This window comes from Dermacentor silvarum, chromosome 3 (assembly GCF_013339745.2).
Source record: "Dermacentor silvarum isolate Dsil-2018 chromosome 3, BIME_Dsil_1.4, whole genome shotgun sequence".
NCBI lineage: Eukaryota > Metazoa > Arthropoda > Arachnida > Ixodida > Ixodidae > Dermacentor > Dermacentor silvarum.
The window spans coordinates 88,179,193-88,198,537 of record NC_051156.1 but is presented as its reverse complement, the minus strand read 5'-3'; the positions used below and the strand labels follow the sequence as shown (position 1 = coordinate 88,198,537).

The 19,345-nt window shown below is 49.7% G+C and overlaps 1 protein-coding gene across 1 annotated transcript in view; it reads right to left on the bottom strand.

Annotated features, from left to right (window-relative positions):
• Positions 1–1,584: 1,584 nt before the first annotated feature.
• LOC119445564 (uncharacterized) overlaps positions 1,585–19,345 on the bottom strand; it is a 160,073-nt gene continuing 142,312 nt past the window's right edge. The window contains exon 6 of the mRNA XM_037709832.2: positions 1,585–2,059. Within this exon, the coding sequence (XP_037565760.2) occupies positions 1,845–2,059 (215 nt within the window). The 3' untranslated portion in view covers positions 1,585–1,844. The remainder of the gene's footprint in view (positions 2,060–19,345) is intronic.

Here is a 19,345-nt window from a genome sequence, read left to right as displayed (position 1 = left end):
CGTAGACTTGTTTCCTCTATCGGAGCACGCCATCGCCGACTGGTGGAGCTACCCCCGTAAGGTCGGGAGGGACGAGCTGCTGGCGCGAGCTCCACTCGGTGGCCCCGGGAAGACAGCGCAAATTGACGAATGCCTTCTTCGCGGCGAGCAAAAGTGCAATCGAGGCCGCCTAATGACGGGCGACAACGTTCCGCCGAGCCGCCAAAACTACGGTGGCGTTAAAGATGGTGGCCCATGGGTCTTCGGCATGGTCTGCGCGACCTGAGGGGTGCTGCTACTTTTCAAGGTCGACCGACGAAAGGCGGCGACGCTAGGCACCATTATTGCAGCCAATGTTCAACCGGGGACCATTATTCATAGTGACGAATTGGCCGCATACAACTGTGTCCCAAATTCAGTGGATGCTAACGGGGCTATGCCTTAATCTGCATTGGGAGACAGTTAACCACAGCGTGCACTTTGTGGAAACCAACATGGGCGTTCACACGCGAAAAATAGAAAGTTATTGTCAAAAAGTGAAGCGCCACCTCGTCAGCAGTGGGTACAGAGTAACTGCACTGATGCTGGAGTCCCGCCTGGGATGAATGTGGTGGCACTCAACGGCCACGTGCGCTGCAAAGACCCTTTCTTGCGTTTGTTAGAAGCCACGGATCGCTGGGGCTACCAAGTATCAAGACTCTTTCCTGCGGCTGTTAGAAGCCAAAGCTCGGCGCTAGCCAGTATGAAGGTGCGTCACAATGAAAAAGAAAATAAAGCGTAGTTTTTTATCCTTGCATGAGAGTTTTCCGACATTCCTGAGTGCTTACACGGTAAGCGCGCGGCAAACCACTTCTGCGCTAGCCGACGCTCCCTTCGTCTCGAAGCCTTACTTTAGCGCGAGCAACGAGCGATCTGTTCAAAGCCCAGTGTAAAAATCAGGCGCACACCAATCTGTGCTCGGAAATTGGAGCGCAAGCACGTAGGGAGCCGCGCCAATTAAATCTAGAGGAAAGAGAAAGAGCAACGAGCGATCTGTTCAAAGCCCAGTGCGAAAACCAAGCGCACATCAATCTGTACTCAGAAATGCTAGCGCAAGCACGTAGCGAGCCGCGCCAATCCAATCCAGAGGAAGAAAGAGGAGGGCGAGCGTGCCCTCGTGGTATAACGCGAAACGATTAAACTACAAATTAGTCTAATACGCATTCAGTGTACTATTTGTAAACTTTAAAAGACCTATACCCTACGGTAATGTGACTAATATCATTGTACTAAATGCATTTATTTGATAACTTGCTTGTGCCTCTAATGCACTCGGTGGAACGACAAACAAGTGAAAAAATGCACGACCATGCACCGACCGTATGATCACGTAAGCCCCAGTTTGTCGACCGCCCATATGGCAACGCCCAAGGGATGATGGCCACCCAGAGTGAATCTAGATAAACCAATGAAACTGGAGGTGTGCCGACGGACAAACTTTGTCTTGTTACCATTAGTTCTTTCATCTTGGGGCGTCGCCAGAGCTCGTGAAGATCCCGAGTTTCGCCAAACTCGGGGCATCCTGCATAGCACCCCAGCTCATGTTCTAGCTTGTCCCTGCGCAGCTGCACATAGTTTGCTAGTCGCTAGCTAGACGGGGTAATGTGCTCGCGGTGATGGTGCTTAGCTACAGCGCAGGGCGCCCCTCTGCACTTTAGCGTAGAAAAAACAGTTCTGCACTGCGTTGCGTTCCAATTGGAAGCTAAGCCTTGCATTGTAGACCATACCACAGAACACGCACGAGCGCAACGCACTAAGTGCACACTGGCAGCGCCACCGCAGAATCAGGCATTTGCTCTCTCGAAGCATGCCATACGTGTAAACTATTAAAGCGACGTGCATTGGTCTTCTTCTATTAGCGCAGGCAGGGGCTCCGAGGTGGTGACCGGGTTGTCCAGAGCAGCTGCCTTTGTTTTGTCTTTCTTGGTGGAAGAACGACCTCTGATCCAGAGTCCCACGTTGAACAGGAACGAGATCAGCAGCATCCCTGCCATGAGCTGAAAGAGGCCGTCGTACGAGCCAAGTCCATCGCGGAAGACGCCTGCAAAATACGAGGTTTAGAGAAAAATAGCCACCATGAGTACAAAAGCACACACTCGATAGCCAGTGCGTTTTGAGTATATTTTTGGGAGAGAAACTGTTGGTAGTAACAGGATTCCGGACCCGGCATTATTTCTTGATTTTCCGATGTGCGCGGTAAAGTGAAAGCTTAAAGAAATTTAATTAGAGAAATAAAAGTTAACGTTTAGATTCTTTAGCGTAGTAATATTGGTCTCTTTAGTAATTCATGTGAAGAGGCTGCCCTGCGTTTGTATAAGGCATTATGAAATATGTTTTTTTTTGCAAAACGAAGAAAGATGGAAAGTGGGACACAACAGAAGAAATAAGTATTGAACATGAGGACTATTTAGTATTGTTCAGTTGAGAGGTGCAGGCGACACGCCTATCACGTTGTCAATAGTGTCATTTTTTCGACATCGCGCAGCCATCTGTTCAGTCTTAAAAAGGCAAACAGAACCGACGCCCTTTCGTGCGCCCTCCATAATTGAGATAAATTTCGCTACAGCTAAATAGACACTGGACTGAAAAAAAAACAGACACGGCGCACCGCACCTAGACCAGCTTGTCGCGCCGTGCTCGAGGTCGAGGCTTTCCTCATCGCGCTACAGCACCGTTTATCACGCTACGGGTTGGCTGTGTCCCGGCGCGTGAACATAACACCGACAAGGACGTGTGGAGAGTTGGTCGTAGGCATCGTGTGGTCGCTAGGAGATACTTCAGTAGCTGATATTGTAGTGTCCTGCATTCGTTGCGCAGCGTGCGTCGCTACTCAGGGACTATCGTCTTCTTGGCTTGCGGTGTACGACCCTCGCTGAATGTCCGTACCCCAGTGGTTGTGCTTCTCGACGCTACTAAGCTCGCCTTACTTTTGTTACTTGGGTTCCCTTCTATAGCTTACTTTTACAGCGAAGCTGTATACACCTAGGCGAAACCATTCGTGGTCCGACGACAAAAACTCTTCGGCGGAAATAAACCTATCGAAAAACAATCGAAAACTCGCGTCTCATTCAATTGGTATACACCAAAATGGGCATGGAAGCGCACGAATGTATGACTAACATGACTGATAGGTCACGATATCAATAACATCACATGCGCGTCAGTTACGTCGCTATTACCGATAATAAAATCACATGTGCATACGTGGGATATGCGGGTATGAGCCAGGGACACGAAAGAAAGAAACAAACAAAGAAGTAAAGAAAGAAAATTACACCATCTTCCTGTAGAGGAACCCTGAGTAGTATGCGAAGCAGCCGTGGGGTCGACTCAAGTTCCCATTAGTTTTTAGTTCGTCGTTTAAGTTAGGTTGAGGTACGTAGCTACCGGTTTCGCGAGCCCGAAGTTCGTGATCGGCCTGTCGCCGCTGCCGTTTCGTGGCAGCGGCTCGAGCCCTCTTCTCCGCGGCGCTGACACTGGCGTTGACGCTGGCGCTGTCCGTGGTACTCATCGCCACGTTGCGGGAGGAGAATGAGAGGAGCGAGCTACAGTGGCGCCCCCCAGCGGAGTATGCAGCGCCTACCGTCGCGCCTCTAACCTAAGCTGCTTCGCATTATCGCGCGCGGAGCCGCAGGTGTTGCCATTCGTTGCGCAATCCGGAGAGGAGAGGAGCGTCGGAGAGGAGAGAAGGAATGCCGAGAGGAGAGCAGATGAGACAAGGAGAGGAGGGGGAGGAGGATGCGCAGTGCGGGTGTGGATGCCGCACGGCGGATGGATGGAGGGAGGGAGGGAGTGACATAGCCCCGACCATAAGCTGCTTCGCATCGAAAAATCACGTGTGGCTCATTCCCGGATTGGATATTTGGGTATGAGCAGCCGAGAGCAGTAGCGGGAGAGATTTTGTCGGCGTCGCGCCAGCGCCTCGGCTGAAGATCGGGCCTGCGATGCGGAACGCAAGCGCCAATGTCGGCCGATCCGGCGGCTCGTGCAGCCGAGCTAGACAAAGACGTAGCCAATAATTAAGAAAAAAGTGTAAGGAACCGTCGGGATTAACACAGTGATAAAACCGGGACCGGAAACTTGAGCTTCGCTGGTTTACCAACTGAACGGGGTCCATGGGCGGTGTAATTTTTTTCTCCATATTTTCCAGCGAGAAGGCCACTGGCATTAATTGTTCAATTTATTTTTATGTTATTTTAGTAGTTCGGTGTCAAGAGATAATTTTCTGTTCCTACTGTCGCACTCTACTCATTGTCACTGTTTTACTTTAGTTTCTAAGATCTGCCATCTCGTTCTTTCTTTTCTTATTTCTTCCCTTCATATGATTTTTCATTTCAACCTGAAGATTAGGCAGGTTGTGCCCGTTCTGGTGGCAGTTGCTAGCCTACTTCTTTCCCTCTCTTTCGAATGTATATACGTATGTTTTAAAACTAAAGAATTGCGAAGTATATAATCACTTGGAGTACGAACCAGCCCAACTTTATTGTTTATTTCAACTTTGCTCACGATGAAACAAGAAATTCACTCACGGGGCGCTCGATATGGTATTATGGGATACCGGGTGCGCCTGCGCGAAGGCACCATGCTAAGGCGAACTGTACGTCACAAAAATAAGGGCATTGCCCGCGATATTACGTGCTTGCATTACACCTCAGCACATGATGTGCTCCCAAGAATGCATATGACTTCTTGCGTATAGTCACCGAGCGCTATAGCGCAGCTAACACCATTAGTTACGTTATTCAGTGTCAGAACGTTCTTTGCAAACATTGACCTCTGGCGGTGATGACGTAGGCAAGCGCACGACCTACTCGGTGCTCAGCGAACAGTCTCCCGCTAAATATACAACGTGGGCAGCGCTGTTATTCGGCTGCCACTTAGAACGCGTCAATGTATAGTTCACATTTAGGGGAGCCATATACCTCTAAGTGCTCACACCAGCTTATTTTTAATAAGAAAGCTTGTAGATATATTTTTCATCGATATATATATATCTTGTTGAAGGTATATATGAGACATTTCTCTCCTCAAAACAACGTAAAAAAAACACCGCATATCCACGGGGTGAATGATGATGAGTGGGCGAAGCTCCGGAGGGAATCATCGGTAAACCGTGAATCTTCCGTGTAATTCGCCCAGTCTCGCCGCACTAAATCGAACGATTGACTTCCACCAATGACACGCGCCATATGTGACGTCATTCCTATTTTATAACAGCGCCCTTCATTATAATTGCACCATCTCCCGCTTAAGGGGACGCTAGCACAAACGCGTTAGAAACGTGCAGGGGAAGTGGCCACAGCGTCTTACGCAGCCATTTACACATGCCGGAACGTGCACCGCGATTGCCGACGCCATCAGCGTTTATGAATACGGGGGTAAGGCGGAGAGGCCACAGCGTCTTACACCAGCTTCTTGCACGGGCCGTAACGCGCTAGCACAAACGCGTTAGAAACGCGCAGTCTTTCGTTAATGTTGGGTATTTATTGCCATCGTGGTGCGTCTGTCCATGTGAGCTTCGTGGCGTAGTGGTTAGCGCCACGCGTTCAGAAGCGAGGGGTCCCTGGTTCGATTCCGCTACGGCCACAACTCTCGGAATTTTTTTTCTCATAAAAGTAGACGTGGCTACCTACTACGACGACTACTACTACTACAGAGGAGGGACAGACCCACACCCTAAGGAGCTTCGCCCCTAAAACGCAAAGCTTGCACTAGGCCACGCAAAGCTCGAGACACAGCGAAGCTGGCCGATCGATTGCGTAATAAGCTAAGAGATACCTGGCATAACCAAGCTCAACTTAGGCATAGCCAAGGCCGAACCTAGCTGCTACCAAGTTCAACCTCGACACAGCCAAGTTTAACCTAGCTATACTACCAGAAGACTCAATCGATCGGCCAGCCTCGTGTGTCTCGAGCTTTGCGCGGCCTAGTGCAAGCTTTGCCTCCCTATTACGATGACAGCAGAGAAATGAAATTTCACGCTGGAATGATTAGCGGCCACGCAGCCAGCTGTGGAAGAAGAAGACGATGACGATGACGACGAACGCGGGAGCAGTGGCACGAGCGCGTGCCGAGTACCAGTACGAGCGCTAACCGAGGGGCGCCAACGAGCCAGCTGCGGACGACGCTTGAGCCAATGCTGATGATGATAGTGTCACGTAGTAGTGACGATGAAGCAAACAGTCGTAAAACTGGGAATGACGAAACTGATTCTTTATTGGGCGAACCTGTGCCCACAAAAGCAAGTTACACTTGAAGCACAACGATAGCGGCGAACACAGTCGGCGATCGGCGAAATCTGATCAGCGGCGAAACGCGTCGGCTTTTATACCTGAGTCATCGAAGGTTCCAGATTAATCCCTGATGCCCGCGTGTCTTCCAGAAAGTTCTAGACAATTCGCGTCGCTCATACAATCAGATTACATGGGCGTCGGTGACCACAGACGACGGATAGAAGCATCGATAACGTCCGAGAAGCTTCCAATGCAGGCGCGTCCTGCGCCGAGCGATAACGTTTAACATTTGTCAGCCAATGTTGAAAGCGGCCACCAGTGAAAGATAAACATGTGTACGTGTCAATACCCTCCCCTTAAAAAGCATCGTCCCGATGCTACAAACAAACACGAAAGCGAAAACAAAACCATGCGTAATAAACAAAATAACAAAAAACAATAAGAAAATAACAAAGTACCTAAGTTTGTCAGCGGGCGTAGAAAGGCTTAAGACGCACCACGTGGATGACTTCAGGTCGTGCCCGGCGCCGCTGTGATTGCGAAATGCCGTCTGGCACGACCTCATAGTCTAGTGCGCCAACACGTCGGGTGATCTTATATGGTCCGAAATAGCGACGTAACAGCTTCTCGCTAAGTCCTCGTCGGCGTATCGGAGTCCAGACCCAAACACGGTCACCGGGCTGGTACTCGACGTAGCGTCGTCGAAGGTTGTAGTGTCGGCTGTCGGTCCTCTGCTGGTTCTTGATGCGCAGTCGGGCGAGCTGCCGACCTTCTTCGGCACGCTGCAAATAGGTGGCAACGTCGAGATTTTCTTCGTCGGTGACGTCCGGTAGCATGGCGTCAAGCGTCGTTGCCGGGTTCCTTCCGTAGACCAGGTTGAACGGCGCCATGTGCGTCGTTTCTTGCACGGCCGTGTTGTATGCGAAGGTCACGTACGGAAGGATGGCATCCCACGTCTTGTGTTCGACGTCGACGTACATTGCCAGCATGTCGGCGATGGTCTTATTTAGGCGCTCGGTGAGGCCATTCGTCTGCGGGTGGTAGGCGGTGGTCCGGCGATGGCTTGTGTGGCTGTATCGCAGGATGCCTTGAGTTAGTTCTGCCGTAAAGGCAGTACCTCTGTCGGTGATGAGGACTTCTGGGGCACCGTGACGCAGGAGGATGTTCTCAACGAAGAATCGGGCTACCTCGGCAGCACTGCCTTTGGGCAAGGCTTTTGTTTCGGTGTAGCGGGTGAGGTAGTCCGTAGCTACGACGATCCATTTATTCCCGGACGTCGACGTCGGAAAAGGCCCCAGTAAGTCCATCCCAATCTGCTGGAACGGTCGGCGAGGTGGCTCGATCGGCTGTAGAAGTCCGGCTGGCCTTGTCGGCGGTGTTTTGCATCGCTGACAGTCTCGGCATGTCCTTACGTAATGGGCGACGTCGGCAGAGAGGCGAGGCCAGTAGTATTTTTCTTGTATCCTCGCGAGCGTGCGGGAAAAACCGAGGTGCCCAGCCGTTGGGTCGTCATGGAGAGCTTGCAGAACCTCTGGGCGCAATGCTGAAGGTACCACGAGGAGGTAGTTGGCTCGGAGTGGCGAGAAGTTCTTCTTTAGGAGAATGTCGTTTTGCAAGAAAAACGACGCCAGTCCTCGCCTGAACACCTTCGGAACAACGACGACCTTGCCTTCCAGGTAGTCTACAAGGCTCCTTTGTTCCGGGTCGGCTCGTTGTGGTTCGGCCAATTCGTTGGCACAGATGGGTCACACGAAAGTGTCGTCATCCTGGTCGTTCTGTGGTGGGGGTTCAACAGGGGCGCGAGACAAGCAGTCGGAGTCAGAGTGCTTTCGCCCGGACTTGTAAACGACGGTGATGTCGAATGCTTGAAATCTCAGACTCCATCGTGCGAGGCGACCTGAAGGATCCTTCAAGTTAGCTAGCCAACACAAGGCGTGGTGGTCGCTCACAACTTTGAAGGGCCTGCCATAGAGGTAGGGGCGAAACTTTGATGTAGCCCAGATGATGGCGAGGCACTCCTTTTCTGTTGTGGAATAATTTGATTCCGCCTTCGATAGCGACCGGCTAGCGTAACTTACAACCCTTTCTAGTCCGTCAGTCCTCTGCACAAGCACGGCGCCGAGTCCTACGCTGCTTGCGTCGGTGTGGACTTCGGTATCGGCGTTTTCGTCGAAATGCGCAAGGATGGGCGGCGATTGTAGGCGTCGCTTCAGTTCTTCAAATGCTTCGATTTGCGGCGTCTCCCACTTGAACTCGACGTCGGCCTTCGTGAGGTACGTCAGTGGCTCGGCGATCCGTGAAAAATCCTTGATGAAGCGCCTGTAATAGGCGCACAGGCCAAGAAATCTACGCACTGCCTTCTTGTCGGCGGGCGGAGGAAAGTCAGTGATGGCCGCCGTTTTCTGTGGGTCAGGGCACACTCCAGACTTGTTGATGACATGGCCCAAAAACAAGAGCTCCTCGTATGCGAAGCGGCACTTTTCTGGCTTCAACGTGAGTCCGGAGGTCTTGATAGCTTGAAGAACTGTTTCAAGGCGCCGCAGGTGTTCTTTGAAGCTTGAGGCAAACACAACGACGTCGTCCAAATACACGAGGCAAGTCTGCCACTTCAAGCCTGCCAGTACTGTATCCATGATGCGTTGGAAAGTCGCAGGTGCCGAGCAAAGACCAAACGGCATGACCTTGAACTCGAACAGTCCGTCTGGTGTTATAAAGGCAGTCTTCTCCCGGTCCCTCTCGTCGACTTCGATTTGCCAGTAGCCGGTTTTGAGGTCCATCGACGAAAAATACTTTGCGTTGTAGAGTCGATCCAAGGCGTCGTCAATGCGTGGGAGGGGGTATACGTCCTTCTTCGTGATCTTGTTGAGGCGACGATAATCGACGCAGAAACGTAGGGTTCCATCCTTCTTCTTCACTAACACCACGGGGGACGCCCACGGACTCTTGGACGGCTGGATGATGTCGTCGCGTAGCATTTCGTCGACTTGTTGCCTTATGGCCTCGCGTTCGCGCGCCGAAACTCGGTACGGGCTCTGACGGAGTGGGCGGACATTTTCGTCGGTTATGATGCGGTGCTTGGCGACAGGGGTTTGTCGAACTTTTGACGACGAGAAGCAGTCCTTGTATTGCAGGAGCAGAGCTTTTAGTTGTTCTTTCCTATGCCTGGGAAGGTTCTGATTGACGTCGAAAGTTGGTTCAGGTACTATAGTCGTCGTTGCAAGTGCACTGGAATCCGTGAAGGCGAAAGCACTGCTGGCTTGTACTATTTCGTCGATGTAGGCGACCGTGGTGCCTTTGTTAATGTGCTTGTATTCGGGGCTGAAGTTCGTGAGCATCCCTGCACACGAACTGCAGGGACGTTCCCTGGCTTTCCCTGCACGTAGCTCAGCTATGCCTCTAGCGACGCAAATTTCACGGTCGAGCAGTAAGTGATGATCGCCCTCGATGACGCCCTCCATGTCTGCAGGCACTTCGGTACAGACGGAAATCATTACGCTGGAGCGAGGCGGAACGGTGACTTGTTCTTCTAGCACATTCAAGGCATGGTAACTGATGTCTGTATCCGGTGGTATCGCGTTGTGCGTTGAAAGCGTTACCGACTTGGACCTTAAGTCGATGACTGCACCGTGTTGGTTTAGAAAGTCCATGCATAGGATGACATCCCTGGAGCAGTGCTGCAGGATTACGAAGCTCGCCGGGTAAGTGCGGTTGTTCACAGTGACTCGTGCTGTGCAGATTCCAGCCGGCGTTATTAGGTGGCCTCCCGCTGTGCGGATATCGGGTCCTTGCCAGGCAGTCTTCACCTTCTTCAACTTGGCGGCGAACGGGCCACTGAAGACGGAATAGTCGGCTCCAGTGTCGACGAGAGCAGTGACGTGATGGCCATCGATTAGCACGTCTAAGTCGGTAGACCGTCGTCTGGCGTTGCGGTTAAGTCGTGGCGTCGGATCACGGCTGCGTCGGCTTGCTCCGCTGCTGCTACGTCGCGTCGGTAGGTCTTCTTTCGGCGGCGAAGTGTTGTCGTTAGGGCTCTTGCCAGGCGGTGTGCTGATACCTCGTCGTGGTGATTCGCGAATCTTCTTCGTCGGCGGCGGAGGATCTTCGGTATTGCGTCGTACAGCAACCGCACCTCCATCGGTTGCTGCCTTTAGTTTCCCGAGTAAGGACTGGGAGATCGGCCCCGAGTGGGACCGGTGTACTGACGGCGATGGGGCGAGATGTAGCGGCCTGGTGACGGCGAGCGTGAGGGTCGTCGTGGTTGCCACTGAGCTCCGGCGAGGTAGTCGGCGATGTCACGTGGTCGCTCGCCAAGCTGTGGACGCGGCGCGTTGACGGCGAACCCTCGTAGGCCCATCTCGCGGTATGGGCATCGGCGGTAGACATGGCCGGCTTTCCCGCAGTGATAGCAGAGCGGGCGGTGGTCGGGGGCGCGCCAAATGTCCTTTTTTCTCGGGTAGCTGCGCTGGGCGACGGGCGGGCGTGCTGGCTGCGGCGGCGGCGCTGGGCGACGGAATTGCGGCGTTACGGGGCCCTGGCGCGAGCGCGGAGGGGGGCCTTGACGACGGGCGACGGCGGCGTATGTCATCGCTTCCGGCTGGGGTTGCGGCGATTCGGGAAGTCCTAGCGATTGCTGGATTTCCTCTCGCACGATATCGGCGATGGAAGCAACTTGAGGCTGCGACGACGGTAGCAACTTCCGCAGCTCTTCGCGTACTATCGCCCTGATGGTGTCTCGTAGGTCGTCGGAAAGTCCTTGGACTTCGGCGTAGTGTGGCGTCGAACGGCGATTGTATTGCCGGTTGCGCATGTCCAGTGCTTTCTCGATCGTCGTAGCCTCCGAGAGAAAGTCTTGGACTGTTGTTGGTGGATTCCGTACCAGTCCGGCGAATAGCTCCTGCTTAACTCCCCGCATGAGCAAGCGAACTTTCTTGTCTTCGGGCATAGCTGGATCGGCGTGCCGGAACAATCGAGTCATTTCTTCAGTGTACATACCGATGCCCTCATTCGGGAGCTGTACACGGTTTTCCAGCAAGGCTGCAGCTCTTTCTTTACGGACGACGCTCGTGAAGGTGTCCAGGAAGGCGGCTCGGAAGAGGTCCCAGGTTGTTAGTGAACGTTCCCTATTCTCGAACCAGGTTCTGGCGCCATCTTCAAGAGAGAAGTAAACATGGCGCAGCTTTTCGTCGCAGTCCCACTTGTTGAACGTAGCGACCCGGTCGTATGCCTCCAGCCAGCTTTCGGCGTCTTCACATGGCGAACCGCGGAAAGTCGGCGGCTCCCTGGATTGTTGCATCACGACCGCAGATGTTGGCACAGGGGCTGTCATGGTAGCTGCTGCCGAGGTCATGACTTTTGTCCTCTTGGTCTTCTCAGGTAGGGGTTCGTACTCCGGTGGCAGGTTCAGTAGCCTGCGACTAGCTCGCTGGTCGGGGTAGGCGTCGACGTCTTCTAGACGGTGTGGGCTTGGCTCACGGTTGGACGGGGGGGTCCGGTACAAGGACATAAAAGCACCTCCACCAGATGTCACGTAGTAGTGACGATGAAGCAAACAGTCGTAAAACTGGGAATGACGAAACTGATTCTTTATTGGGCGAACCTGTGCCCACAAAAGCAAGTTACACTTGAAGCACAACGATAGCGGCGAACACAGTCGGCGATCGTCGAAATCTGATCAGCGGCGAAACGCGTCGGCTTTTATACCCGAGTCATCGAAGGTTCCAGATTAATCCCTGATGCCCGCGTGTCTTCCAGAAAGTTCTAGACAATTCGCGTCGCTCATACAATCAGATTACATGGGCGTCGGTGACCACAGACGACGGATAGAAGCATCGATAACGTCCGAGAAGCTTCCAATGCAGGCGCGTCCTGCGCCGAGCGATAACGTTTAACATTTGTCAGCCAATGTTGAAAGCGGCCACCAGTGAAAGATAAACATGTGTACGTGTCAATAGTTTCGTGAAGCGTGCATTTTTACGGCTGGCTTAAACTAAAGCCCCTATATTTATAAAAGTAGCGCCATCCACTTCCCTCCTCCTCCGTTCCACTATCGCGCTCGGCGCGACCAGCGCGATCGAGGCGCGATATCGACAGTGGCGCCGCCTGCGTCGGGCCTGCCGTGGCAGACGACAGCTAACGCGCTACCAGAGGAAATCCGAGGAAAACTTCGATCGCGCCCTGCGGAGACGTTTTTGAGGCGCGATTTTGCTTCGTCAGTCAGTAACTGTTCTTAATAATGCCGTTTTGGAAGTAGCAACGCGACGATGCGAGACGGCGCAAATATCAAGTGTGCAGCAAGCGTTTGCGCACGCCGGATGGTAAACAAAAAAAGCCTTTTGCCCTCGCCTTGTCGGTTGCGGCAACTTAAGGCGCAGCAGCATGTCATCACAATGAATTCTTGTCCCTAACACGTTTGATCCGTTTGTGCGTACAGCACTTTCGTCGCACAGGCCCGAGAATGGCAGTCGGGCGCGCTGGAAAGAAAAAAATATACAAAAGCGCTACGCGAACTTCCACGTGACACGGATTGGCCAATGGGGGAGCGGAGGAGGCTGGGGCGACAGGAGGTGGCTAAGAGAGGGCGAGGAGGAAGCGCCGGGGTGAGCGCGGTGGCGGCAAGATCTAAGAATGGCGCTACTTTTATAAATATAGGGGCTTTAGCTTAAACAGCTGCGCTGTTAAAAGATTCTGCAGAAACCATGGACTATGCGTGTCAATGTAAGCAAGTAGCCGGACACTTCTATACAAAGCTGTTCGATTTAAGAAATGATGCGCTTGAAGGCGTGTATTAGTTGCAGTGATAACTTTTACTTAGCGTTCGTTCTTTCAGTGTGCAGTTGCGTAGACAACAGAGTAGTTAACAATCGAATTTTAGCGCAGCCCTCTCCCGTAGCCGTCACATGGGGGAGAGGGTGGTGGGAGAAGCGGAAGGATGTGCTTCTCGAGCAGTTCACACATTATGTAGACTTTCAGACGCCCCAATGCGCTCGCGCTACATCATGTGCCGGTAGGCCCGGCTATTCACGTACACGCCCATCTGTAGACGATGCTACGAAGGCATGTCTACAACAGAGCCGAGTTGTACCTTAGCATTGTTGCCCATCGCGTAGCTTCATAATCTCCGCACAGCCCTGGACGTTTAATACAATTTGAGGAAATGTTTATTTATCTTGTCAAATGGTATTTATAAGTCATATATTTGTGAAGATTACGTTCGCATCGAATGTTTTTTTTTCTTATAATATGTTTATTGTTGGCGTTCGGCAACTCAGTTGCGCTAATCACGTGTGCTTTGCATCGAGAGCTTTGCACAAGCGGTGAAAGTACGAGCACCCGCCATAACACCGGCGAAAGAGCCAACGAAAGCAAATCGCGTACATAAAAATGGGCAGTTTCGTGCGAGACATTGAGAGGAACAGCAAGGTTTGGCGTTGTTCTGAAACTGCTAGCTCAGACGATGTTCTGATACGTGGGAGGGACATGTTGATGCGACACAGCACGGAAGGAAAGCCCTGCTACGCAGCAGAAACACTGCTGTGGCCGCTGTAAGGCTTCGCACAATGCTAGGGGCGGCGCCGCGATTTTTTTACTGGGGGGGCACCCACGAGACGTGAGTTCCTCCCGGGGGGGGGGGGGGGGGCAGGCAGGGGGGGGGACTTATGCGTTGTGTTTTGACAATGTTTACCTACCTTCCACTTTCTTCTTATTTTGTAAATGTTCTGCACAATCAATCGGCAATCCGAGATAGATCTTGTTACATGGCACCTACGCTTCCTCCAGTCGCTCATTAAAGAATGAAAGCACGTGAAAGAAAAATGCACATTTATTTATTTTTTATTGGACTTCTGTTAGAAAAGTCCGTGCTCTATTTTATTTTTTATTTCATCATTCATCATTAGTACAGAAGGAGGTCCCGGAGTTACAAGAACTGTCAGGGAACCTCCTATTAGTAATTTAACAATGCAGTAATTAATACATTATGGCAATATAGCAGTAACAGACATCAGAATAGACGAAGTTAGTGAAGCAAATAATCAAACACAAGAAAGGTACTTACAATAATTGAAGTTCAACATACAAGCAAATGAAATACATACAGCGAATGAATAAATAAATATGTAGTAATTGACACGTTATGGACACATAGGAATGACACATATCAAAGAACACGAGGTTAATGTAACAGATAATTAGAAACGAATATATGCACACAACAGGCAAAGTACAAGTGTAATATAGACTGTGCGACAAAAAATTTAAAACGTCTAAAAATCAAGGAGAAAAAGAAAGACGACAAAGGGAGATATAGAATAAAAAATAAATAAAAGCTACTAATACTATAGATAAATACAAAAACATTGAAAACTGGAAAAAATTTTGTACACAATATATACTCATAGTAATGAGTCTGTAGCCAGTAGTGTCGTTAGTAAATATTTCTTCGTATCTCTCTTGAATGTTAATGTTGTGCGGCAGGTTTTAATATGGGGTGGTAGTTTTTCCCAGTATTTAATGGCCGTAGAAAGAGCAGTAAACATTTCATAATTAGTGTTTATTCGGGGGAGTAAGAAATTGTTGTTAACGGAAAATCTCGTATTGTTAGTGTTGGAAAGAGTAGACCTATTAAATGTATCTAAAATGATTTCATGATTTAGTGTGCGGTTTATTAGTAAAACCACTTTGAGCTGGAGCATGTAACGTAATGGTAGTATTTTTAGGGAACTGAAAATTAGTACTGCATGTGACATGTAACTGGAGAAATTGATGATCCTCAAGGCTTGATTTTGTAAATGTTGTAGATGTAAATGTTGTAGATGTAGTTGTATTATGTGCGAGCAATATGTGTTTCCCCAAATTGAGATGCAGTATTGCAAGTGACAATGAATAAATGCGTAATAAAGTGAAGTTCTAACGTTTTGTGTAAAATAAGAACGCGTTAGAATTAGTACTCTTATTCGAAAGGCAATTTTTTGACACCATGTCCGCATGCAAAAGTTGGGGGTCAAGTTCGACGCCAAGGAAGACAACTTCATGTGCAGGTGAGAGAACATGAGTTTGTAAGACGAGTGGTGGCGCGGGCGCGATGACACGTTTATGTGTATGAATAAGCTTAAACTGAGTTTTCGAAGGGTTGATGTGAAGTTTGTTACTTGTGCACCACGCAGACAAGTTGCTTAGGTCGGAATTTAGTCGGTCTATTACGGTGTTTATGCATTTGCTATTAGTAAATATAGTGGTGTCGTCAGCATATAGTAGAGATGAAGTACTGGTTAAACAGTGAGGAAGATCATTAATGTACACCAGGAAAAGTAAAGGGCCTATAAGTGAGCCTTGTGGGACACCCTTAGAGACTTATTTAGTATGTGAGAGTGAACCTCCGAAATTTACAACTTGTGTTCCGTTAGTCAAATAACTGCAGATGAGCGTAAGAGATGAGCCACGAATGCCCAGAGCTTCTAACTTGTAAGAAATAATGTTATGACAGATGGTGTCAAATGCTTTACTGAAGTCAACGAAAACTGTACCAACGGCCGTTGTCAAGGGCATGTTTTATTTTGCCAGTGAATGATGTTATAGCTATTTCATAACCTTTACGAAACCCGTGTTGTTCAAGAGAAGATTAAATTTGTGAAAGTAATTTGTTGGCGGTTTACAAGTAGTTTCTCAATAACTTTGCTAAAAAAAGATATCATGCAGATAGGGTGATACTTTGAAATTAATTATTTGTCACCTTTTTATTATTTACCGTTATTTTACCGTGTTTTAATTCGTCTGCGAAAACGCCTGATATGAACTTGCAGTTAATAATGTGCTCGAGTACATCGGCGATATGAGATCATACTAATTTGATTTTAGAAGGTTCTAAATCATCAAGGCCGGGACCTGTAGTTCGTAAACTAGCGATTGACTCGGATACTTCTTTGAGTGATGTAGGGAACAAGTAAAATGAATAAGGGGTTTGCCTGAGTACTAGCTGTGGTGTACTATCTGGTGAATGATCTTGTGTAGGGCAGAAAAATGTATTGAATTCGTTTGCGATATCAGTGGCTTCCGTTACTATCCTTGTTCCTGTATTAAGTTAGTTAAGTGCGTGGTTTGGTGAAGACAGATGGAGAAAGGACCTAATGGTATCCCAGGTTTTGCGGGTGTTATTTTTTGTTTAACAATCGCGTTCTCAAAGTAGGAACGCTTGGCTGCTTTCAAGAGTCGGGTAAGTGTATTAGAATAAGTTATGTACCGCGACTTTAAAGTTACATTAAAAGGTTGGCGTTTTAATTTTTTATGAAGGTTATCACGTTTTATAACACTTTGTAAGAGGGATTCTGTTATCCATGGGTTTCTAGGGGTGGAGAACCAGTGAGTATTTTGTGTTAGACTCGTACACTCCAAGTTTAGGCTTCTAACTTTGTTGTTAAATTGTTCTAATGCCAGGACTGGGTCTGTTATAGAAAGAATCGGGTTCCAGTCAATTTCTGCAATTTGACTAATGAACTTAGTGGTGTGAAAGTTAGGTCTTTTTATGTTTCGTTGGTACGGTGGGTTAATAAACTTTAATAGAACTAATACGGGATAGTGGTCTGTTATGGGAACGGTGATTACGCCAGCGCATTGCTCTAGGTGGAAGTTTGATAATACAAGATCTACCCGCCGGGGTGGCTCAGTCAGCTAAGGCGTTGTGCTGCTGAGCACGAGATCGCGGGATCGAATTCCGGCCGCGGCGGCCGCATTTCGATGGAGGCGAAATGCAAAAACGCTCGTGTGCTTGCGTTGTAGTGCACGTTAAAGAAGCCCAGGTGGTCAAAATTGTTCCGGAGCCCTACACTACGGCGTGCCTCATAATCAGAACTGGTTTGGGCACGTAAAACCCCAGAAAGAAGAAGAATAAGATAATACATGATCTATTAAAGAGTGAGATCCGGACGGAGGACACCTTGTGGGTACGGCTATTAATGAATCTATAGGCTATATCCCGCATAGCAGTTGGTGTAATTAGAGCAATGACTATCATTGGGGTTAGTAATATGTATGTTCAACACGCTCGTCCGAGAGCACAACAGGGTTGCGATGCGGATACTACCCGTTTTTCTCGGGTAGCTGCGCTGGGCGACGGGCGGGCGTGCTGGCTGCGGCGGCGGCGCTGGGCGACGGAATTGCGGCGTTACGGGGCCCTGGCGCGAGCGCGGAGGGGGGCCTTGCCCAGCTAGCACAAAAGCGATAGAAAACTGCAATACATCGGTGTGAATAAGCTATTCCAGCAACGCAGCAAGATATAAATTAGAAATTAGCACATTTACACAGCAGTGCTCTTGCAAGGACAATGAAAATTTATATAGTACATCGTACAGCACACACATAACAAAAGAGTATTAAATAATGAAAAAAAGTGACATACCCAGCACTAACAAAATAACATTACTTAACTAGATCACAATATACCTTCAAAAGAGTAATTTCACAGCAGGAGAGTGAACACCACTAAGCAATATGCATACCAAACCCAACTTTGGTAAGGACACGCCAAATTACAAAAAAAAAAAGTTAAACACACTTGTGGCGCCAGCTGGTGATTCTAAACGCTGAAAATAAGAAAACAATAGCAAGGAGATATACGGGAAAATAATACCAAAAGCAAATAGAAAAGACGAGAGAACTGCAAAAATAAAGGACGCAGTAGGCACGTCAATTTTGGCTATACAGTACAGCAGGTTTCACAAATGCAAATATTAGGACTATTCACTACATTAGCTAGCGAACCTACATCGCCTCGGACAGCACCCTATGGAGTGTCTTTCAAAGCGATGATGGGGACAGATGAAGTGCTCGAAGGTTTCGGCACAACCACAGATGTCAGTGCCTGCGCTGTGACAGTACATACAAGTCAAAACATAGCCGGGATTTATTCGTTGATCAAGCGGGTGTTCTGATACCCGCACAATTTTCCTGTGACAGCGCCGCAGAGATACGATGGGGTATCATTATACCGGCATACTAGTGCAGACGTATACGTCGATTACTGTGCGCAGCATCAAACATGTCGAGAACACGCTGAATATATATCTTATTGGCAAGAGATTGTTTGACCGCAATCCCAGCTAGGTCGCTCAGACAGTTATTTGTCATCCTGCTAGGAAGATAAGTCTTCAATCTTCGAAGGTACCAAAACATGCGCTCGCAAGATGATGACCATTCCGGTATCGTCACAGCGAAAACACCTAGCCTGTGCAGTTCGTGGACCGCTAGTTTATGCACTTCAGCGATGCGACTGGGATGTCCGCCTGGTCATGGTTCAACTCTGCCCAGTAGCCGAGCGGAGTTCGCATGAAAAGGTATTGAAACCGTCTCCATATGGGAACATCTATGGTTTCGAGCCGACGCTGTTTGCTGCGCCCGAGTTCTTATGCGCCGCATCAAGACGACACGTGTATCCCGCGTGGTATACGTGCGCTGCCTTCGGTTACACAGCACTCGCGGTTATGCTACCTCAGCAGGGCGAAGCGTATTCTCTGCTAAAGAGGCCTGTGAGCGGAAGGCGCCTGAAAACGAGCGTATTGCATCCGAGGCACGAACTTGCCGGTTCACGCGAGCAGACGGAACAACGAAGAAGGGTAGCCCATTTTTAAACACGTTTAGAACCGTAGGAACCATTTTTATCTTATTGCGGCAGTTCACGCTGTAGTCCAAGCGACTATTCTATCACAAGGCCGTCCTTTGTAAGCAGCGCTGCACTCATGCATCTGCCTCCACGTTGTAAGACATCAAAAGTGACATTTTCTCTCATAGCGCCTACATTGGGTCAGCTTTGCGGCGCTCTTGGGGGGGCAGGCGAAAATTGGGGGGGGGGGGGGGGGGCTGCCACCCCCCCTACCCCCGTGCCCCTTCTGGCGCCGCCCCTGCACAACGCTGGCGTATAGGATGCCTCCATGGCACCACTTCTCGGCGGCGACGCTGTTGCCGAGGCACCATAACTCGTGATGATGATGATGATCATGATGATGATTATGTTTATTGGCTTATACTTTAAAATGGGGCGGCGACAAAGAGTCGCCTATAGCCCGCTTGATGCAATCAGGTTTTATTACACTTACTGCAGTCTAGCA